Below are 22,612 nucleotides of genomic sequence, written 5' to 3'. Positions count from 1 at the left end.
CCCACTTAAGTTGAAGCTCACTGATACCAGGCACTTGTTTGTTTTTCTTTACTGTATGGACAGTGCCTGGTACATAGCAGGGGCTCAAGAATTATTTATTGGATGGATGAATAGATGGATGTGTGGGTGGATGGATAAATAGATGGAGGTGGGAAGACCATGGCAGGTGGAAGAAGAGGAAATAGTGGGTCACGATGCTCATTTTCCCCACCCAGGGCCAAGTCCTCACAACTCTTCCATATTCACCTGCACTCCCTGGGTGAGCTCATCCAGGGTCATCAGTCCAACGCTATATGACCCCTCTCTTGAACTTCCGACTCAGACCTGTCTACCATCCAACTTTTCCACTCTGATGTTAATAGGCATCTCCAATGTAACAGATGCAAAAGAGAACTCTTAATTTCTCCTCCAAATCTTCTCCTCCCACAGACATCCTTATCTCAGTAAGTGACAGCTGCATTCTTCTAGTTGTTTGGGCCCCAAAGCTGGGCAGCACCCTGATCCCTCTTTTGCTCACATGTCTCATCCAACCCTTCAGCAACCCCTCTGTGCTCTGTATAATGTATAGAAGCCCACCGTTTCTTCCCACCTTTTCCTTCCTGATCTGAGACACCATCCTCTTTCAATTGGATTATTGCAGTAGCCTTTTATTTTGGATGCTTTTTGATGTGGACCCACATCACATTTCCCCCGCCACCTCTGACTTCAGCTCCAGGCAGCAGACAGTTGTATGTGAGCTCAGCTGATCCTGTGCCTATAGTGTCTTGCCTCTTGTGCACACCTCGTACCTGCTTGCCTTCTGCCCTGGATCTCAATGCTGTTGGAGTCTTTTTGGTTCCAGCACAAGATTTATTTGCTTCTTGCCTCAAGTGTGAGCTGCACATCTCTTTGCTCTCTGCACCATCAACACTTAATGCTATAGGAGCCTGCTTTACCCATGAACCCAGAAATGCAGACTTAATAGCCCAGGGGCAATCTTCAATAAATAGGGGAAAGAGTAATCAGATAAACGTTCTTGCTTTCCATCCTTCAGATACATAATTCTGGATAACGGTCTGTGCACTTTTCAAGGATCCTGGTGAATTCAAGCTCCTGCTGCCCACAGCAGTGACATTAATAATGTATCCTTGGGTTGGCTTTTTCTCCTTTTCTGTCTCATTGTCCCTACTCCCTCATGCCTGCCTCTTGGGTCATGTCTCAGAAAAGCTCATGTGCTCAGGCTCTGCTTTCAAGGGAACGCAAGCTAAAATAACTTTTCAATTGCTATCCAGCAGCATACTGATTTTTTTTTAAAGATTTATTTTTTTCTTTTAGGGGTGCCTGGGTGGCTCAGTAGTTAAGCATCTGCCTTGGGCTCACATCATGATCTCAAGGTCCTGGGGTCAAGACCCACATGGGGTTCCCTGCTCATCGAGGAGTCTGCTTCTCCCCCCTCTGACACGTCCCCCCACCCCCACCACTTGTGCTCTCTCTCTTTCTTTAAAAAAAGGATGTATGGGGATGCCTGGGTAGCTCAGTGGTTGAGCATCTTCCTTCAACTCAGGGTGTGATCCCGGGTCCGAGGATCGAGTCCCACATCGGGCTCCCTGCATGGAGCCTGCCTCTCCCTCTGCCTATGTCTCTGCCTCTCTCTGTGTCTCTCATGAATAAATAAATAAAATATTTTTAAAAATAAAATAAAAATTTAAAAAGATGCTTTTATTTATTTATTTATTTATTTGAGAGAGAGAACAGGAGTGAGCAGGGCAGAAGGAGGGAAAATCCCAATCAGATGCCACACTGAGTGCAGAACTCAACGAGGGGCTTGATCTCATGACCCTGAGATCATGACCTGAGCCTAAAGCAAGAGCTGGATGTTCAATGGACTGTGCCATCTAGGTGCTCCCAGACTGATCCTTTTACAACATGTTTGATCATGTCCCTCCTGAACTGAAAACTCTCTGGTGACTCCCATTCCACCTAAAAGAAAAATCAAAGTCTTTACAATGGCTGGCAAGGCCTAACTGAATCTGCCCTTCCTGCTGTTTCCTCTCTGATGTCACCTGTTAATCTTCCTTTGCTCTGTAATAGCCAGTACTATCATTCTTTGCTCTAATAAAATTCTTCAAAGCTGCTCAGCACACTCCTGCCTCAGGGCCTTTGCACTCACTATTCCTACTGCCTGGAATGTTCTTCTTCCAGATATTTCCAAGCATGCTTCTTCACCTCCTTCAGGACTCTTCCTAAAACACTTCCTAGAGAGGCCTTCCTGTGTAAAAAGCAACCTCCACCTCCCCTGGGCATTACCTGGCCTCCTCACCCTGCTTCAAGTTTCCCATAGCACTGGTCACCAACCTCTTTTTAATTTTTTGTATATTTTCTATCCCCCCTCCACCTCACCCCAATTTGAATGTAATCTCCATGAGGCTAAGGACTCAGAGACTTTATCTTTTATTCATTTATCTATTTTTAAGTTGGCTCCATGCTCAGCATGGAGCCCAACATGGGGCTTGAGCTCAGAACCCTGAGATCAAGACCTGAGCTGAGATCAAGAGTTAGACACTTCACCCGACTCAGCACCCAGGCACCCCTTATTGGTTTTTTCACTACAGAACCTAGAACAGTGCTTGGCAAGTAGTAAGTGTTCAATAAATATTTGCTGGATGAAACCCACTAATAAATAAGACTGAAGAAGTGTGTAGGGATCAGGCTGTGGTTACTTTGAGCCTGCTGCTCTGGGCGTCAGGTGGTAGGTGTGATGGCAGTTCTTGGCTGTGAGGGCACTGGAGGCCGGCAGCAGGACACCTAGGCCAAGAATTCACTCAGTGCTTTGCCCTCTAAGGCTGTTCCTGGTTGACAACTTTAGGTGGGGGCCTATCCTCTGAAATTTGTCTTGAGGAGTCCCAGGTAAAATCTCGAGGACCGCAGAGCAATTAGAAAAATATAATCTCTGCAAGCTTGGTCCTCGGTTCTGCGCAGAGGGCAGTTTGTCCCCTTCTGGTCCCTAAGACCCTGGCCATCCCCAGCACAGAGTGACCTGCGTCACTTCTGAGTGCTGGTCAGCAGCTCAGCTGCAGACAAATCCAAGTCCGCTTCTGGAGACGCCGGCGGTCTAGCCAGGGGGATGGTTGGAATCCTTCGGGGCACTGGGAAGGAGCCGAGGGTGGCCTGGGGGACGCGCCTGCTGTGGTCTGAGCTTTCCATCTGGGAAGAGTCAGCCCCGGCGCCTGGCCCGTGGCCCAGCCCCCCATAGCCGGGGTTGGGGACTAGGCCAGGCTCATTCCTCCGGTGGAGCTCGCTCCCCTCGTTTGCCTCCGCAGAGCGCTGGATGCTCCCGGGAAGCGGGAAGCACGCTCGCTCCCCGGAGCCCGTGGGAGGGAAGCCCCCCCCACCCCCCGCTGGGCCGCCGGAGCCGGGCCCTGCCCGCGGGCAGACGCGGGAGCTGCCGCTCGGGACTGAAGAGGTTAATGTGCATCTGCTTCCGAATGTTAATGTGTCTAGGTGATGTCAGTGGGAGCCGGGGAAGGAGGGGGTGAGTGGGGAGCGGCGCGGGGCTCGGAGGCGGCCGAAGCTGCCAGACCGCCGAGGACCCCCTGGCGGCCGCGGGGCTCGGGGCGCGCGCTCCGGGACGGGGACGGGGGGCGCTGCCGCAGCCTGCGTGGGCGCTCGGCGAGCCGGCACCGGCCGCGGCAGGATGGACCTGCAAGCCTCGCTGCTGCCCCCCGGCCCCAACGCCAGCAACACCTCGGAGGGCCCGGACAACCTCACCTCTGCCGGTGAGTCGTGCCGGAGGCGAGTCCTCCCTCCTCTGCGCTGGGGCTGGGAAACGCGAAGGTGTCACCTCGGAGCCAAAGTGCTCCGGAAACTTTATTCCAGTTCTCGGGGACGGGATCTGCAGTGTGCTGTGCCCGGAGGGGAAGAAGGGGAGCAGGGGGCGGGGCAGGCAGGGGCCGAGGGACTGGAGCGGAGAGCAGGGCAAAGGCACGTTGGCAAGTGGCCTCGGATGGATGGATGGTGGCCCGCCGGGCGGGGAGACTGGGGAGGACTCACCCATGAGTTCCATATGCTTTGCAGAAAAAAATCAGGCTGGAAAAGCAAGCAAGAGAAGCCAGAGGGTAGTCCGTGAGGAGACAGCTGGAAGCTCACTCAGTTACTGATCCCCTTGTCTTTTTACTGAAACTGCGGTAATGGGATCTGAAACATCCTTTCTGACCCCTGGGAAGGCCCCGGGGAAAGGCTAACTCACAGAGCCGGGAGAGGGGGGGGATTAACTTTCCTGGTGAATGAAGCCCCCTGACATTTCCAGAGCTGAGATGCCTTGAAATTCTAGCTCTGAAGGAAAGGAAGGAAAAAGAGGAAAGGCTTGTGTGCGGGGAAATTCTCAGGCAGCTAGGCTGCAACACACGGCTTCTTCGGTCTCTGCTCACTTGGGAAGCCCAGGCTCAGAGACACAGACCAAGGAATTCCCTGATAGGAACCCAGGAGAAGGGAGGGCTGCGGGCCTGATGGGCAAATGCCCCCCCCCCACACACACACACAAGAAGGTAGCCCACAGACATGCCCAGGAATCAGTGCACAGCTTCCAACCAGCGATTTCCAAAATGAGATGATCAGAGCTGCAAATAAGAAAAGAGAAAACACATGCATGCGCCCATGCATGCGCTTGCTCACCCGCATGCCGGTGCACACACACTTTCGTATCCTTCTGGCTATGTTGATGAGGTTTCCTGATGAAGCCCAGAGGTCCACAAAATAATTCTCTGCAGATAGCTGTGGTTCTTGATTCTGAGCCTTCTGAGATAATGCAGGGAGTAAAGGACAGGGTCCTTCAACTAACAGGTGGTGCAGGAGAATCTGGTGGGATTAGCCAGGGAACTGGTGGAGGAGGGCAAGGGGATAGGAGTAGCAACAGTGCAGTGAGGGAGAGTGGTAGGAAAGGATTCCAGATGAATGGGGAGCCCTGGGCTGAAATGAAAAGAAGATAAAGAGGTAGGCAAGCACATCATCGCTGGAAGCTGAGCACGCCGGTAGGATGTTAGCCCTTAGAGAGCAGTCCATGTCAATGGTCAACATCTGCTCCTTTTGTCCCCAGGGCCACCTCGTCGCACAGGGAATGTCTCCTACATCAACATCATCATGCCTTCCGTGTTCGGCACCATCTGCCTGCTGGGTATCATCGGGAACTCCACAGTCATCTTCGCGGTGGTGAAGAAGTCCAAACTGCACTGGTGCAGCAATGTCCCCGACATCTTTATCATCAACCTCTCGGTGGTAGACCTCCTCTTTCTCCTGGGCATGCCCTTCATGATCCACCAGCTCATGGGCAATGGTGTTTGGCATTTTGGAGAGACCATGTGCACACTCATCACGGCCATGGACGCCAACAGTCAATTCACCAGCACCTACATCCTGACCGCCATGGCCATTGACCGCTACCTGGCCACTGTCCACCCCATCTCCTCCACCAAGTTCCGGAAGCCCTCTGTGGCCACCCTGGTGATCTGCCTCCTATGGGCCCTCTCATTCATCAGCATCACCCCCGTGTGGCTCTACGCTAGGCTTATCCCCTTCCCAGGGGGCACAGTGGGCTGTGGCATCCGCCTGCCCAACCCAGACACTGACCTTTACTGGTTCACCCTGTACCAGTTCTTCCTGGCCTTTGCCCTGCCCTTCGTGGTCATCACAGCCGCGTATGTGAGGATCCTGCAGCGCATGATGTCCTCGGTAGCCCCTGCCTCTCAACGCAGCATCCGGCTGCGGACAAAGAGGGTGACTCGCACGGCCATTGCCATCTGCCTGGTCTTCTTCGTGTGCTGGGCTCCCTACTATGTGCTACAGTTGACCCAGTTGTCCATCAGCCGCCCGACACTCACCTTTGTCTACCTGTACAACGCAGCCATCAGCTTGGGCTATGCCAACAGCTGCCTCAACCCCTTTGTGTACATCGTGCTCTGTGAGACATTCCGCAAGCGCTTGGTCCTGTCGGTGAAGCCTGCCGCCCAGGGGCAGCTTCGAGCCGTCAGCAATGCTCAGACAGCTGATGAGGAGAGGACAGAAAGCAAGGGCACCTGACACTTCCCCTGCCACCCTGGGCACCTCCGAGTCAGGACAGCACAGCAGACCATGGGGAGAGATGCTGAGAAAAACCCAAGACCCCTCTGGGAGAATGCAGGGGGGCCAAGTGGTGAGGGGTTGTTACAAATCAGAACATACCACGGTGTCCACAAATTGCTGGGGAGGTTGGGAGCCAGATTTGGGGGCTTCAAGCATCAGAAATCCCCTTGGGAGAACAGGAAGAGACCTTTGCGTTGAATAGAAACTGGGCAAGAAGAAAATTTTGGTTTAAATGTTCAGTGGAGCCCTGCATCTATTAGCTCCCAAAAGTCTTTTCCTCAATTGCTGGTTGATTTGAAATCTGGGCAGGCCGGGGTGTGAGTGATGGGATCCTACTACAGGGCCCTGGGGAGATGGGAAATTGGTGTGGCCTCAACCCTCTTTCCCATCTTTCACTGGTAGGATGGAGGGCGGCCTTTCTCCCAAGCTGGAGGATGATGAAAAATGAAGCATGCCATCTCTCCATGTGCCAGCATCCTGTCAATTTGCCTGTATCTCTAGGGGATGCATGCTTATTTTGGGGGTGGGGTGGGGTGGGGCTCTGAGCCCAGAGGAGTAAAAATCCAATTTGTAGGAGATTCACTGATTGCGAATGACAAGGCTACCTGGGTGGGTATGAGTAGAAGTCTTAAAATTAAAAAAAAAACAGGGAGGGGCTAGGGGGCTTTTGCAGCTGTGGGGACATTGTCGTCATGAGGCACATTTGTGATTCACCAGATCCAGAGTGAGTGCCCATCAGTGTCCTGCATGTACAAGGGTCATTCTGATGCCTGGTGTGTTGGCATCATTTTTTGCTCCAGCCTTTCCTTTCCAAAATAAAAACGAATAAAGGAAAATCTCCACCCACATCTTTTTGGATGCTCCTGTATAATTGCTTGGGCTTGGGGGTGGGAGTGGGTGGCAGAAAAGGGAAAGAAGGGTCCCTTGGCTGTGGAATCTAGACTTTGGTCAAATTGCATTTTAGGAAGCCAGAAGCAGGGGATCTAAACCCACAGCGGGGATTCAGCAACACAAATGGGATTACTGTGGATTCATTAGATTGCACTGCTGCTGCTGGGCTGGTTCTCAGCACTCAGCTTCCCGTCTTCTGCTCTAAAGCATCAATACTGGTCCAATACTGGTGTCATCAATACTGGTCCCCAGGCCCCCAGTCCTGCCCGCCACCTCCCCCGCTGAGTCACCCGTCGCAGGGCTGGCCTCTAGGGCAGCCTGAGCCTACCTCCTGCCGCTGCCAAGATCTGGTGTTGAGCTGGAAGGTTACAGATGGGCCGCTGGGCGGCAGCCAAGGCTGCTGCTTCTCAGCTTCTTCGTGAGAGGAGCTGGGAACCAGGAGTCCGGGGCAGACTGCTCAGCAGATGCTGAGACAGTGGCAACATATCACGAGCTCACAACTTGTTCAGATGCATCCGTAAAGCAGGTGCACCAGCCCAGCCTTTTCCTTGCGGGTTATTTTCACTGCGGGGCTGCAGCAAGTAGCCGGCTTAGCAAACTTCAGGTCCTGGCCAGCTCTTTTTTTCTTTTTTTTTTCAATTTAAGATTTTATTTATTTGAGAGAGAAAGAGGGAGAGTTGGGAGGGGCAGAGCAACAAGGAGAAAGAGCCTTAAGCAGACTCTGCACTGAGCGTGGAGCCCAACGCGAGGCTCAACCCCATGACCCCAAGATTATGACCTGAGCTGAAATAGAGTCAGCAGCCCAACGGACTGCGCCACCCAGGGGCCCCTGGGCAGCTCTTTTTATCATCATCATTAGCTGTGGTATTTTCGGGCTTGTGTTCCCCTCTACCTCGGTAGTGGGGAGAGCCAAGAAGTGGACGGTTAGTTTTCCTTACTCACTAACAGTGGGATCTCTAGCTGCCACAGGTAAGCTTCCAATCTGCTTCAGATGCCCATCCAACAGCAACATTAAAAAGATTCTTGGGGGAGCCTTGAGGCGACTCCTGCTCACCTGGTTCCTGAAAAGGAGGTTTCCCTGCATCTGGTTTGCCCTTGAAAGGCTTCCTGGGAGTCTATCCAGCCCCCTTCCCCTCCAAGGAGGATGAAATAGGCCAGGGGGCCTCTCCCAGGACATGCAGGTAACAGAATCCACAGCTCACTGGGGTGGGAGGGCTAAGGAGGACCCAGCAACCCCTAGGGAGGGGGACACCCCTTCCTTCTGCTCTGAACCCATTCAGAAAACTGACACGGAAGCAAAGTAGGTTGAGACAGAAAGTGAGTGGGTTGAAATGTAAACAGAAGGGAGGGGGGAATGGGGGAGAGTTGGAGAAGTCAGGAGGAACTTGGGAATGCAGAGGGAAGGAGGGCAGGGAGATTACAATGGGGATAGGGGAACTGTGCCAACACAGCCTTCCCCACTCGACCCTGCAGATGCCATTGGATAAGAAAAGGTATAAATGGGGTACCTGGGTGGCTCCGTCAGTGAAGCACCTGCCTTGGGCTCAGGTCATGATCCTGGGACCCTGGGATGGAGTCTTTCATCACATCCAGCTTCCTGCTCAGCGGGGAGCCTGCTTCTGCTTCTCCCTCTGTCACTCCCCCTGCTTGTGCTCTCTCTCCCTGTCAAATAAACAAATAAAATCTTAAAAAAAAAAAAAAAAAGAATAAGTATAAGCATGTGCAGAGGGACGGGTGGTTTGCTGGCAGGACCATCGTCATGACATCGTTGGTGGCAATGAGTGGGCTGAGGGTAGGGGTGGTGACTGGTCTGAAGAATGAGTGGATTTTCCTTTTGTCTCCATTCAGCCTGGGACTATGAATAGCCCCAACTTCAGGAAAGTGTGGGGGCCACTGAGAGGTCCAGAGAGAGTCCAAGAAATGGGTGAAGAGCAGGAAATTGATTTCTTTGCTCCTTTTCCCATTTCCATACCTAATAAACACTGTCTCTCTCATTGGGCCCCATAGCCTCAATTCCCCAAACCCGATGAGTGCTTCCCACACTGCTCCCTCATCTACTCCCCAGAAAACATTTTCTCTCCAGCTGTGAAGATTAAGTCTCTAAAATTACCTATGATGTAAGGATTCCAGAACTGACTGAGGACGTCACAGGTTAGTCAAACCAAAGTTGCAAGTGACTGTAGGGAAACTCTTCTGCATATTGATATTCACTAAAGAAATACCAGTAAGAACACTAAATAAAGGGACTAGCCATGATATCTTTGTTTATTTCCTGCATTATCAGTTTTTTTGTTTTTTGTTTTTTTTAAGGAGGCTCCACTTCCAGCGTGGAGCCCAGCGTAGAGTTTGAACTCAGGACACTGAGATCAAGAGTTGGACACTTAACTGGCTGAACCACCCAGGTGCCCCATCAGCTTTTTTTTTTCCCCATCAGCTTTTTAAAAAGATTTTATTTATGTATTTGAGAGAGACAGAAAAAGTGACAGAGAGCATGAGCAGGGAGGAGAGGGAGAAAGCAGGTTCCCCACTGAGCAAGGAGCTTGATGTGGGGCTCTATCCCAGGACCCTGGTATCATGACCTGAGCCAAAGGCAGATACTTAACCAACTGAGCCACCCAGGCACCCCCCACATCAGTTTTCACTTTGTTTTTTATTGTGGTAAAATATACATAACAACTGAGTTATACACTTAGAAATAGTTGAGATGGCAATATTATCTGTATTTTACCACAACGAAAGATGTACAGATATAACCATTTTAACCATTTTTAATGTACAATTCAGTGGCATTAAGTAATTCACATCATTGTGCAACTATCACCACTCCCATCCCCAGAATTTCTTGGTCTTCCTACACTAAAACTCCATGCCCATTAAACCAACTCCCCATTCTCCTTCCCCACAGCTCCTGGCAACCACCATTCTGCTTTCTGTTTATGACTTCAACTACTCTACATCATATAAGTGGAATCATACAGCATTTGTCCTTTTGGGTCTAGCTCATTTCAATTATTATAATGCTGGGGATCCCTGGGTGGCTCAGCGGTTTAGCGCCTGCCTTTGGCCCAGGGCGTGATCCTGGAGTCCTGGGATTGAGTTCCATGTCGGGCTCCCTGCATGGAGCCTGCTTCTCCCTCTGCCTGTGTCTCTGCCTCTCTCTCTCTATGTCTATCATGAATAAATAAATAAAATCTTAAAAAAAATATTATAAGGCCTTCAAGGTTCTCCATGTAATAGCATGTGTCAAAATATCATTCCTTTTCAAAGTTGAGTAATATTCCATTGTACATATATACCACCTGTTGTTTATCCCATTCACCTATCAGTGGACATTTAGGCTGGTTCTACCTTTTGGCTATTGTGCATAATGCTGCTATGAATATGGGTGTACAAATAGCTGTTTGAAGTCCTGCTTTCAGTTCTTTTGTGTCTATAGCCTAAAGTGAAATTGCTGAATCATATGGTAATTCTATGTTTAACTTTTTTTTTAAGTTTGCAATTTTTTTTTGAGGTTTTATTTATTTATTCATGAGAGACAGAGAGAGAAAGAGAGAAAAGCAGAGACACAGGCAGAGGGAGAAGCAGGCTCCATGCAGGGAGCCTGATGTGGGACTCGATCCCAGGTCTCCAGGATCAGGCCCTGGGCTGAAGGGGACGCTAAAATGCTGGGCCACCCGAGCTGCCCTATGTTTAACTTTTTGAGGAACTGCCATACTGTTTTCCACAGTGGCTGTATCATTTTACCTTCCGTCCAGCAGTGTACAGGGGTTCTCCAATTTCTCCACATTTCCCAACAATAGTTCTTTCCTTCCTTCCTTCCTCCCTCTTTCTTCCTTTCTCTCAATAATAGCCATCCTAATGAGTGTAAAGTGGTCTTATTGTGATTTTGATTTGCATTTCCCTAATGATAAGGGATGTTGAACATCTTTTCATGTGCTTATTGGCCACTTGTATGTCTTCTTTGGAGTAATGTCTGTTCAAACCCTTTACCCATTTTAAAAATTGGGTTCTTTTTTATTGTTAGCAATAATATTTACTCAAATTAATACTAATTGATTATGCCTTATTACTAAGAAAAATACTTTTTTTTTTAAAGCTAGGCTTTTTCTCCCTGCTATTCAACAAGATACTTGTCTTTTTCTTTTTTTCCATTGAGCTTTTGGGTGGAAAACCATAAATTCCCCAAAACCCCCCTCCTTCTCCTAGCCCTAGGATTTGCAATGAGTCAAACTGATCCAGCAGCTTGAGTTGAGGAGGTCAGACAAAGGAAGGCAGCAACCCATCTTGGAGAATGGTTGGTGAAACCAGGCTTAACCTTATTTTACAATTAGCAATAACTTACTAATTATATCTAAATTCTGAGATAGTGGAAATGAGGTCATGGTGCTAGAGGAGGGCAGGGGATTCCTCTTTGAGGTGGAGTTTCTGTTTGAATCGTGATGGACAATCTACCCTGAGCGCCCAGCCTCGTATCTAAATCTCAGTGGACAACCAGGGAAAGAACTTTCTAGACGGTCAGAGATGGTATGGAAAAGTCATTCAGTTAATTATCTACAAAGCTATCTCCTTGATTATTGATGAATAGTAGAGATCTCAGGCTACACAGAAAGGCAACAGCTTTTGTTAAAAGAAAAAAAGAGTAGCTTCTATCTTTTTTTTAAATTTTAATTTATTATTTATGATAGTCACACAGAGAGAGAGAGAGAGAGAGAGGCAGAGACACAGGCAAAGGAAGAAGCAGGCTCCATGCACCGGGAGCCCGACGTGGGATTTGATCTCGGGTCTCCAGGATCGCGCCCTGGGCCAAAAAGGCAGGCGCTAAACCGCTGTGCCACCCAGGGATCCCGCTTCTATCTTTTTAAAGGTCATTCTTGTGCTAAGCATGATGCTCAGTACTATATTTGTTTAGTAACTTATTTAACCTCCCCACCAGCATTTTACGGTAGACAGAGCTTTATGCCCATTTTAGAGATGGGTCAGTTGTGATTTCGGCTAAATGACTCGCCCAAGATCACACAGCTAGTGGCAGTGCCAAGCTTCAAATTCAGGTATGCTTGATTCCATAGTCAATATACCATATTATCTCGCCTCAAATCGCATGCTTTTACTCAAATTGGCTGCAGCCATATCCCAACCCACCCCCAATAATTGCACTCTGGACCTCACACCTCCCTGCCTTTCTCCATCCCTAGCCTGAAGATCCCCTTCTCCTCTTCCAGGTGAGAATCTTGCTTGCCTTCTGTTATGAGTTGAATTGCATTCCCCCAAAAGTGGTATGTTGAAGTCCTAACTCCAATGCCTCAGAATATAACCTTATATGAAAAAAGGAATCTTATGGATTTACCCAATTCCAGATGAGGTCATCAGCATAGGTTCTAATCCAAGACTGGTGTCCTTATTAAAAATGGGAATTTGGACACAAACAAACCTGCACTCAGGGGAGATGATGTGAAGACATGGGGAGAACACCATGGGGAGACGGCAGATTGGAGCGATCCATCTACAAGTTAAGGAATGCCTGAGGCCACCAGCAGCTAAGAGAGTCATGCAACAGACCCTTCCCTGGCATCTTCAGAGATGATGCCCACCCCATGATTTCACATCTCCAGCCTCCAGAACTGTGAGACCATAAAATTCCAGTTGTTTGAAGCCACCCAGTTTGTGGTGCTTTGTTATGTATGGAAACTAATATGCCCACCCCTACAAGGCTCACCTCTGCCGTGTTCTCATCTGAGAGGACATGTGCCTCCCCCTGAGGATTAATTACTTCTGGATTCCCAGATCTCCGTATAAGCCCCTAATCACTCACTTATCACTTTACCAAAGGGCTCTTAATGTTTTTACCTCCTCCACTGAGCGAGCTGCCCAGGAAGGGACTGTTTACCTTTTTCAGTCTCTCTTCACGGGACCCCTACCCGCTACCCCCAACACCCAGCATGAAAGCTCAAGTAGATGCATGGTTCACATCAAATGTCATAGAACCACAGGGTTGGGAGGCCAGCAGTGGTCTTCTAGTCCAGCCCAACATGAACACACTTGTCCAGGAGAAGGTCCAATATCTATACTGACTCATGAATTGGCCAAAACAAATCAAGTTTTCATCTCCCTGCCATCTCTACTCCCATTAGCCTCCTCTCAGATCTCTCTCTCCAGAAATATCGTGCCTCCCTCCCTCCCTGCAAGGGCAGTGCAGGTAAATTCCTCAACTTGCTGGCACTAGCATTTAGTAGCCCTGTGGCCTTGACAAATGACTTTCTCTTTTGGGCCTGTTTCCTAATCTGTAAAATAAAGAAAATGACACATGGGCCATGTGCCATTAGGATGATTAAATGAGATGTCACATGCAATCTGAGGGATTCTCAGGGTCGCCTTAAACTGAAATAGCCATATAAACTGACTTAACAGGGCACCTGGGTGGCCCAGTGGTTGAGCATCTGCCTTTGGCTCAGGTTGTGATCCTGGGGTCCTGGGATTGAGTCCTGTGTCAGGCTCCCTGAAGGGACCCTGCTTCTTCCTCTGCCTATGTCTCTGCCTCTCTCTGTGTCTCTCATGAAAAAATAAATAAAATCTTAAAAAAAAAAAAAAGAAAAGAAACAAAAACCTACTTAACATCTCCATCCTGGGGGTGCAGGGCGACAGGCAGGCAGGTGCCTCCTTAAACGTCTCTGGGGGGGTTGTGGGCAGTTCCTTCCTGTGGGCAGGAACTTCCTGTGGCAGTTCCTCCCAGCCCAGCCTCTGGCTCAGATACCCTGTGCCTGGCTCTCTGCAGGTGGCTTCACCCCAAGGCAGCCAGGGCTAGCTCAAACCTGTGATAGTAGGGTTCAGAGATTGCCAAAGCAGGAAGGACAGGAAGGGAGAACCCAGAATTGGAAAGGACTGAGTTGCCTAGCAGACCTCAGGATTCCTGCAGTCTGACTGTCACACCAGGTCACAGGGAAGCCTTTCTGGCCTCTCCTCATGGGCTTGGCCTGCTGCCCTGTTTCTGAGCCATGGACACTGGACCATCTCTTTTTTCCTCCTTGTTCTAGGGCCTCCCAATCTCCTCTCCCCTTGCCAGTCTAAAGAAAACCCACAGGGCAGCCCAGGTGGCTCAGCGATTTAGCACCGCCTTTAGCCCAGGGTGTGATCCTGGAGACCGGGGATGGAGTCCCACATCAGGCTCCCTGCATGGAGCCTGCTTCTCCCTCTGCCTGTGTCTCTGCCTTTCTCTCTCCCTCTCTCTCTACATCTCTCATGAATAAATAAATAAAATCTCTCTAAAAAAAAAAAAGAAAAGAAAAAGAAAAAGGAAAAAAGTAAAGAAAACACACAATCCAATGTAAAACACAAAATTGTTCCTGCCAAAGAAGAAATCCTTTTACTGTATTATGCAGAGTGATATATTTCTCTGTGTCTCAATCTATCTCATTGTAGCAAAGGGAAGAAGAGACACTTCATCTTTGCAAAACCCCACCTCTTAAGCTCATTAAGTGCTTCTCAAACTAAACTATTAGTAATTTTTCTTTTTCTTTTTAAAAAGATTTTATTTGTTTATTTGAGAGAGTGAGTGAGAGAGAGAGAGAGCACAAGCAGGGAGAGGAGCAGAGAGAGGAAAGCAGACTCTCCACTGAGCAGGGAGCAGATGCGGGGTTCGATCCCAGGATCCCTGGATTATGACCTGAGCCCAAGGCAGACACTTAACCAACTGAGCCAACCCAGGTACCCCAGTAATTTTTCTAAGAAAAGTTTTCTGTTTATGATCTTTGGAGAACTCACCATTTGGCTGCTTGAGGAGCTGCATGTGACCAAAAATGTGCTTTTCTGTTTTTTGTTAAGATAAAAAAGTTTGTGAATTAGTTGCCAACTTTTTTTTTTTAAGATTTTATTTATTTATTCATGAGAATACACAGAGAGGAGAGAGAGAGAGGCAGAGACACAGGCAGAGGGAGAAGCAGGCTCCATGCAGGGAGCCTGACGTGGGACTTGATCCCGGGTCTCCAGGATCACACCCTGAGCTGTAGGCGGCGCTAAACTGCTGAGCCACCGGGGCTGCCCAGTTGCCAACTTTTAAATTCCTAGATTTAAGTAAAAATCTGAATGACGGGGATGCCTGGGTGGCTCAGCAGTTGAACATCTGCCTTCGGCTCAAGATGTGATCCCAGGATCTGGAATCGAGTCCCGCATCAGGCTTCTGCATGGAGCCAGCTTTTCTTCCCTCTGCCTGTGTCTCTGCCTCTCTCTGTGTCTCTCATTAATAAATAAATTAATCTTAAAAAAAAATTGGAATGACTCAGCTTCTCTTGAACTATCAGAAGGTCCTGCCACAGGGTCTACCTTCCTATTGGCCAACAGTCTGTTGAATTTGAGAGACGATATCCTTCCACAGGCATGCACTCTACAGTTTACCTGTAAAAGTAGAAGAAGTGCCCACTCACTGTTTTCCTGACTCAGCTAGTTTCATTTATTTAACTCAATTGCCTGTACTCTATAGACATTTGATTTTACTGCCCCAGGCCAGCTCTCACTGGGGATTGTGAACCATACCAATGACTTTGCTTTTTAATTTTAACTTGTATTTTTTTGTTTGCTTGTTTGTAGGCTCTTTGCCCAACGTAGGGGTTGAGTTCATGACCCCAAGATCAAAAGTCTCATGCTCCAACGACTGAGCCAGCCAGGTGCCCCATTGATTTTGGATTTTATACCAAATCTAAGAGAACCCATCAAAAGGCTTTAAACATGTGAATAGGGGCACCTGGGTGGCTCAGTGGTTGAGCATCTGCCTTTGGCCCATGGCGTGATCCCAGGGTCCTGGGATCGAGACCCACATCGGGCTCCCTGCAGGGAATCTGTTTCTCCCTCTGCCTGTGTCTGCCTCTCTCTGTGTGTCTCTCATGAATCAATAAATAAAATCTTAAAAAAAAAAAAAAACATGTGAATGATATGTTTACATTTCTATCTGAAACTCATCATCCTGAGTTCTGTAGAGAATGGATTAGAATGGGATAGAGAATAAAAGCAAAGGGACAGTCTACAGTAGTTATTCAGGCCAGCCATAGTAATGGCCTGCATTGGGGTGGTGGTGGTGGTGGAGATGGAGAGGAGTAGACACATACAAGATACATTTGTGGAGCAGAAGCCACAGGGCCTGGAATGAATTGGATGGGGAGGCTGGAGAATGAGTTGATGGTGTGTATAACTGCGGGGATGGGGGTTCCATTTATTGAAACAGGGGACCTGGAGGGTGTACAGATTTATGGAAGGAAATCATAAGTCCAGTATGGGGTTTGTTTATATGTGGGATGCTCAAGCATGCCACTGATTTCAGAAGAGCCAGCCTGGAAATATACAGTTGAGGGCCACCAGCCTACAGATAGGCAGGGAGTAAGAGTAGAGTCAGATGAGAAGAGCCTTGGGCCTCAGTCCTGGGAAATTCCTATGCACAGATTGAACAGATGAGGAACAGAGAAGCCGGCTAAGGAATCTATAAAGGAACGGCCAGAGAGGTGACAGGAAAAGTGAGTAAGTGTGGCATCACAGAAGCAAGAAAAGAGAGTATAATTAAAGGAGGAGTGGTTGGCTGTCTGGGAGGTCAGGTCAGTGAGGCATGAAAGGGTCCATTGGAATTAAGATCATGGTGGTCACTGAAGACCACAGCTCACTGGGGCTGACTGATGGCTCCTTTTAGAGGGAGTGAGTGCTCCCTAGTTTGCCACAATCCTCACTACTCCCTCCCATCCCCATCTAATACTTGGCCTGAATCACATTTTTGTCCAGTTCCTGGAAGTATTTATACATCTGACCCTTTTCCCGGAGCAATAAGTACTACTTTGCAGCATCATTTTAAAACGGTGATTTGTCTCTCCTAACACAAAAAGCACTTAACACTATGCCTAGCACTTAATAAATGTTAGTTGTTAATTATATCACTTTTTCCTGTTCTGTACTCCATTAACCTCCACAGGATGCTTCAGACTCTTTCTCTTCTTCTCTGGTTGATTGCAAATAACCTAAAAGCTCTGTACCTGCCTTCTGGTTTCCTCCATCGGATTTGACCTCTCCTCTCCTGTGCCTACTTGAGCCCTACCCACCCTTCTGCTCCAGCTAAGTTTCCTGCTCCTCCAGGAAACCCTCTCACTGGCCTCCGGTGAATTCATCATTCTCTGGACTCTGATAAAACTTCCTAGCTATGCCATTTATTCTATGATTAATCTTGCTCTATCATGTGACTTGGATGGTTATTTACTTGAATTATTGCCTTTTTTCTCCAACTTAATTGTAAACTTGTGGTTAAGGAGGCATATTTAATCTCAGCAATTTTTACACAATGCCTTGCCGCAATAGGTCAATACATAATAGTTGATTGATAACTTAATTGCTCCTTCTAGAAGTGGGCACCTATTGATTTGTCTGCCAAGTCCATCTTCCTTTTCTGGAAGATGTCTACTCTGCCTCTACCTCCCTGCTCCATCCTCGTGGTGACAATGCAAAGGTTATGTCTTTGCTGTGAAACCTGCCACCTTGACCCCCCTGACCTGCCCATTCACTCCTCTCTGAGGCCCAGACTGGAACATACAAAGATGTCTCATCAGGTTCCTGGCAGACAGCAGCAGTGAAGGCCAATATTCATTGAGCATGTGTCAGAGACGGCTTCAAATGGTGTACAAATCTTTTGTTCAGGCTCATTAAACCCATACAAGAACCCTACAAGGTAGATATTATTATCATTATCCCCATTTTACAGATAAGGAGACTGAGGCAGACCTCCTGTCTGTTCTGTTTCACCTGTGTAGAAGCTGGACTTCTCAAACTCAGAGCTCCCTGTTGTTTCCTCACCACTGAATCTCTACTCTCTTCCTGCCACCTCCACAGCACAGTCCAGGTGTCTCCTATCACCATACCTTTTATTGTGCCAATCTCTTTGCTTGGGAACATTATCCCCTGCTTTTTTGCCCAAGTAACTCCTACTTAATCTTTAAGACAGAGGTCAGGTGGTGCCTCTTTCATGAAGCCTTCCTTGAACAGCCTCCTCCCTCCTAGATAGGAGAACTACTGTCATCTCTCACCCATGCCTGGGCTGCCCCCTCAATATTGTATTCATGACATTGCAATCCCAGAGTCAGCTGAGTTATCTGTGTCTACATAGACTCTGGGCTCTAAGAAAACATAGACCCCAGAGTCTGGCACTGGGCCCAACACAAAGTAAGCAGAGAGTGAAGGCAGAAATAGCAGTTCTTCCCCAGATCCACAGTGTCACAGTTAATGCCACCAGTGGATAAACTATGACCCCTATGCCAACCTCACAGAACTCTGTAGGAGGGAGAGCCCCAGAGAGATTCGGTTCAACAAGTTGACCATCTGGGATTAAAGTAGCAGAGTAAGACAGACAATAACAAGTTTTGACAAGAATGTGGAGAAATTGGAACCTCAAATACTACCCATGGGAACATAAAATGGTGCAGTCACTGTGGAAAACAGTGTGGGAGTTCTATAAAAGGTTAAACAGAGAGTTACTGCATGACCCAGCAATTCTACTCCTAGGTGGATACCCAAGAGAAATAAAAATATATGTCTACAGAAAAATCTGTACAAAAATATTCGAAGTAGCATTCTTCATAATAGCCAAAGGTAAAAATAATCCAAATGTCCATTAACTGACTTTTGGATAAACAAAATGTGGTAAATCCATGCAACAATAATATGAAGCCACAGAAAAGAATGAAAAATTTTTTTAATTTTTATTTATTTATGATAGTCACAGAGAGAGAGAGAGAGAGAGGCAGAGACACAGGCAGAGGGAGAAGCAGGCTCCATGCACTGGGAGCCCGATGTGGGATTCGATCCCGGGTCTCCAGGATCGCATCCTGGGCCAAAGGCAGGCGCCAAACCACTGTGCCACCCAGAGATCCCCAAAGAATGAAATATTGACACATACTACATCACGGGTCAACTTGAAAACATTATGCTAAATGCAACAGGCCAGTCACAAAAGACTAAAATGTCCCTGTCCAAGAATTGCCAAATCCATAGAGCTAGAAAATAGATTAGTGGTTGCCATCTTTTGAAGGTAGTAAGAATGTTCTGGAATTAAACAGCAGCAACAATTGCACAGCCTTGTGAGTATACTCAAACCACTGAACTGTATACTATAAAGGGTACATTTTATGGTATGTGAATTATATCTTAAATTTAAGAAAAGGGCGGAGTATGCAAAGCTGAGAAACATGGAGACCAAGGGAGGTGACAGGGAGAATACGACAATAAAAATAATAAAATAATGGGTAGCAGTTATCAAGTGTTGGCTACAGGAGAGGCACTAGGTGACATATTTAACATGAATAAATTATCCTATTTAATTCTCACAGCAACTCTGTGAGGCAAGTTCTGTTATCACTCTCATTTTATAGATGATAAAATGAAAGTCCTGGAGAGGTTAAGCCACCTATCAAGGGCACATATGGAAAGTGGCTGAACTAAGCCCTAGCTGTAAAGCTTTGCTACAATGAAATATTGCCTTGTGCACGTGACCATCCACAGGACAGAATTAAGTCCCAGAATAAAGGTAGACGGTGCTAGGGGAGGCTGAAGAGGTCTTCACATCTCATTGGGTGTTTGAAGCATTTGAAAAAGATTCTGAAGTGCAGACTGGACTTTGACAAGCAGAGATGGAGAAAAATACATTTCAGGCAGGTGGAAAAAAACTTGAGCAAATATGTAGAGTTGAGAATATATGGGTGTATTAAGAGGGCTCTGCTAACATTATCAGTGACCGCCCCCCCCCCCTTCAATATCCATGGCCTCTTCTTCCTCAGTGGACAGAATGCCCAGGTGATGGATCATGATTAGCCTAAGGCCACTGAACAACACTGTCTCCTGCTTTCCCTGCATCCCTTACAGCTAAGGGTGCACATGTGATCCAGTTTGGGCCAACAGCTCCTACCCAGACGTCTGCTGGGAAGTTTTGCTTTCCTAATTAAAGGAAAGTGATGAGCTTCATACCCTCTGAGCTCTTCCTCCTTTCTCCCTAGCTTGAATGCAGATGCATTATCTGGAGCTGCAGCCACTATCTTGGGATCATGAGGTGCCAAGTATGAGAATGCAAACCAACGCATTGAGGTTGATGGAGCAGAAAAACGGAAAGAGCAAGGGTCCCTGAGGGTATCACTGAGTTGCTGAGCCAGCAACATCCTCCAGACTCCTTGTGCAAGAAAAATAAATCTCTATTTGCTTAATAACGGTTCTGTTAACCCTCCTGATAATATCCTGAACTTTTAACCTCATGGTTTAGAAAGGACTAACTCTACCCTGAGCTCCAGCGATGCGCCCCAGCCAACCAATCACTATATCCCATCTCCCTGGCCAGAGTAGTTCATTCAGGGATGTAGTACTTTGATCTTAGACTTTTAGCTTCCAAACTGCAAGAAATCTGCCTGTTGTTTGAGCCATTCAGTTTATGATGTTTTTAAGATTTTATTTATTTATTTGAGAGAGAGAGAGAGCGCGCGTGCGAGCATGAGCCGGGGGAGGGGCAGAGGGAGAAAGAGAAGCAGACTCCCTGATTAGTGGAGAGCCCGATGTGGGACTTGATCCCAGGAACCCAAGATCACAACCCGAGCCAAATGCTTATCCAACTGAGCCACCCAGGTGCCCCATAGTCTGTGGTATTTTGTTATAGCAGCTTGAGTTGATTGAGACAGATGGTAAGAATTTTTTGGTTGTAAATGACAGAACTCTAACTCCAACTGATTTGAGCAAAAGAGGAGATATTAGCCTAGCAAGTAAAAAGTTCAGGGCTAGCTAAGGCTTTAAGTCATCACTGGGTCCAAGGGCTCAAGTTCTGCCATTAGGACACACTCTTCCTTTTTTCTTCCTCACATCCCCCTCTCTCTCCTTGCTTTGCTCAGTTTTGCTTTCTGCCAATTTCTTTCTCAAGGGATGTCCTCCCCTGTGGTAGCAAAGAGGCCACCAGCAGGTGTGTATGCTTGCATTGTCTTTACAGGCTGCAGCTCCAGGCTTAGTCAGCACTGCTGCTCATCACCTCATATGACCTTGACCCCCAACTTCTGTTTCAAAACTGAAAAAGACTCTGACTGGGCCTTGTTTACACACCTTCCCACTTCCACCCAACCAAGCTTGAGAACCAGAGAAATGGGACACTCCTATTGACTACTACAGGTCAAATGTCAACCCTAGAGGGGCCATTTCATTGGAAATCCTAGGGAGTGTGTGCAGCCTGCGGGTTGCATTTCTTTTAAGAGAAAAAAAGTACCTCAAGTAGAAAGAAAGATAAGAGGAAGACAAAAACAATCCAGCCAGGTAGGATCTCAATAGAGAGGAGGGCATGGAAATTCAAATGGGCAAAGGAGGCAGATTCAGAGGACAGCAAGGAAGGTAGTTGATTGCTGTTGAGGCGTTTGCACAGGAGGGAATCTTTAACCTCAAATCTCATGAAAATCTGGATTCTCCCAAATCCCAAATGCACATTTGCATGTGCACATAAAATACTGCACATAAGGGGCGCCTGGCTGGCTCAGTTGGTAGAGCATGGGACTCTTGACCTTAAGGTCGTGAGTTCGAGGGATCCCTGGGTGGCGCAGCGGTTTGGCGCCTGCCTTTGGCCCAGGGCGTGATCCTGGAGACCCGGGATCGAATCCCACGTCGGGCTCCCGGTGCATGGAGCCTGCTTCTCCCTCTGCCTGTGTCTCTGCCTCTCTCTCTCTGTGTGACTATCATGAATAAATAAATAAAATCTTTAAAAAAAAAAAAAAAAAGGTCGTGAGTTCGAGTTCCATACCAGGCATAGAGATTACTTTTAAAAAATACTGCAAATAAGTTGGGAAGGTTTATAACCTCCTCCCCAGATACCAGAGAAAGAACTCCTGGTAATGGAGCAATACCTAAAGGTGGAATTTAGATATCTGAGAGGAAAGTTAAATACAAAGTCTGAGATGTCTTGTGGCCAAGCAAGCAGGCACAATGCCTGCGGTCAGAGCAAAAGTGGGCAGGCTCCCTGCCCTGGTGGAGCTTCCAGCCCCCATGGGGAAAGAAACATTAATCAGATAGTCCCACAAATAAATGTAAAAATTATAATTGGGATTCTACAACAGAGAGGTATGAGAGCGAATGAGTGCCATGGACAAGGATAAAGATGAAGGAGTGACATTTCATCCACCAAGCTGTAAAGGATAAGGAGGGGAGGGGGCCTTCCTGATAAAGTGAATTATCTGTGCAAGAACCCCGTGTTTGGAAGGAGTTGAAGGCAGGGATGATGGATGCCCTGATGTGATGAACTGACAGGGTGTCTCAGCTGGATACATACTGGGTTCTCAGGTCCTCCTCGGGTCTACTTTACAACGTGTAACATTGATTATAACTGGTTGTAACTGTGGTTCTAACAGCAGTCTGGGGGCAAACCATTCATTGCAAAAGAAAAAAACAAGAGAGTTTGGTTCATAGAGGTTCTGTTGTCTTTCCATCCTGATCTCTCCTGAATCTCACTGGGAAAAAAAAAAGACTGAAATTCCAAATGCCAGCTCCACCAACACTTGATAAAGCTCTGGCTTGTCAGACAAATGGATCTTGAACACAAACCACCCTGTTGCCACTCCGTTGCTTGGTGTTCCTTAGGTCAGACCTCCACCACCACCCCCCC

At 47.7% G+C, this 22,612-nt stretch overlaps 1 protein-coding gene across 1 annotated transcript; it reads left to right on the top strand.

Annotated features, from left to right (window-relative positions):
• The first annotated feature begins 3,673 nt into the window (after nucleotides 1-3,673).
• MCHR1 (melanin concentrating hormone receptor 1) lies at nucleotides 3,674-6,051 on the top strand. The gene is given in 2 exon segments (NM_001003038.1): nucleotides 3,674-3,755; nucleotides 5,072-6,051. Coding segments are annotated over 2 exon segments (1,062 nt in total).
• Nucleotides 6,052-22,612: the final 16,561 nt, after the last annotated feature.

The sequence above is a fragment of the Canis lupus genome, chromosome 10 (assembly GCF_011100685.1).
Source record: "Canis lupus familiaris isolate Mischka breed German Shepherd chromosome 10, alternate assembly UU_Cfam_GSD_1.0, whole genome shotgun sequence".
Classification (NCBI taxonomy): Eukaryota; Metazoa; Chordata; class Mammalia; order Carnivora; family Canidae; genus Canis; species Canis lupus.
Note: the sequence above shows the minus strand (reverse complement) of the source record. Positions and strands in the feature narration are given on the sequence as shown.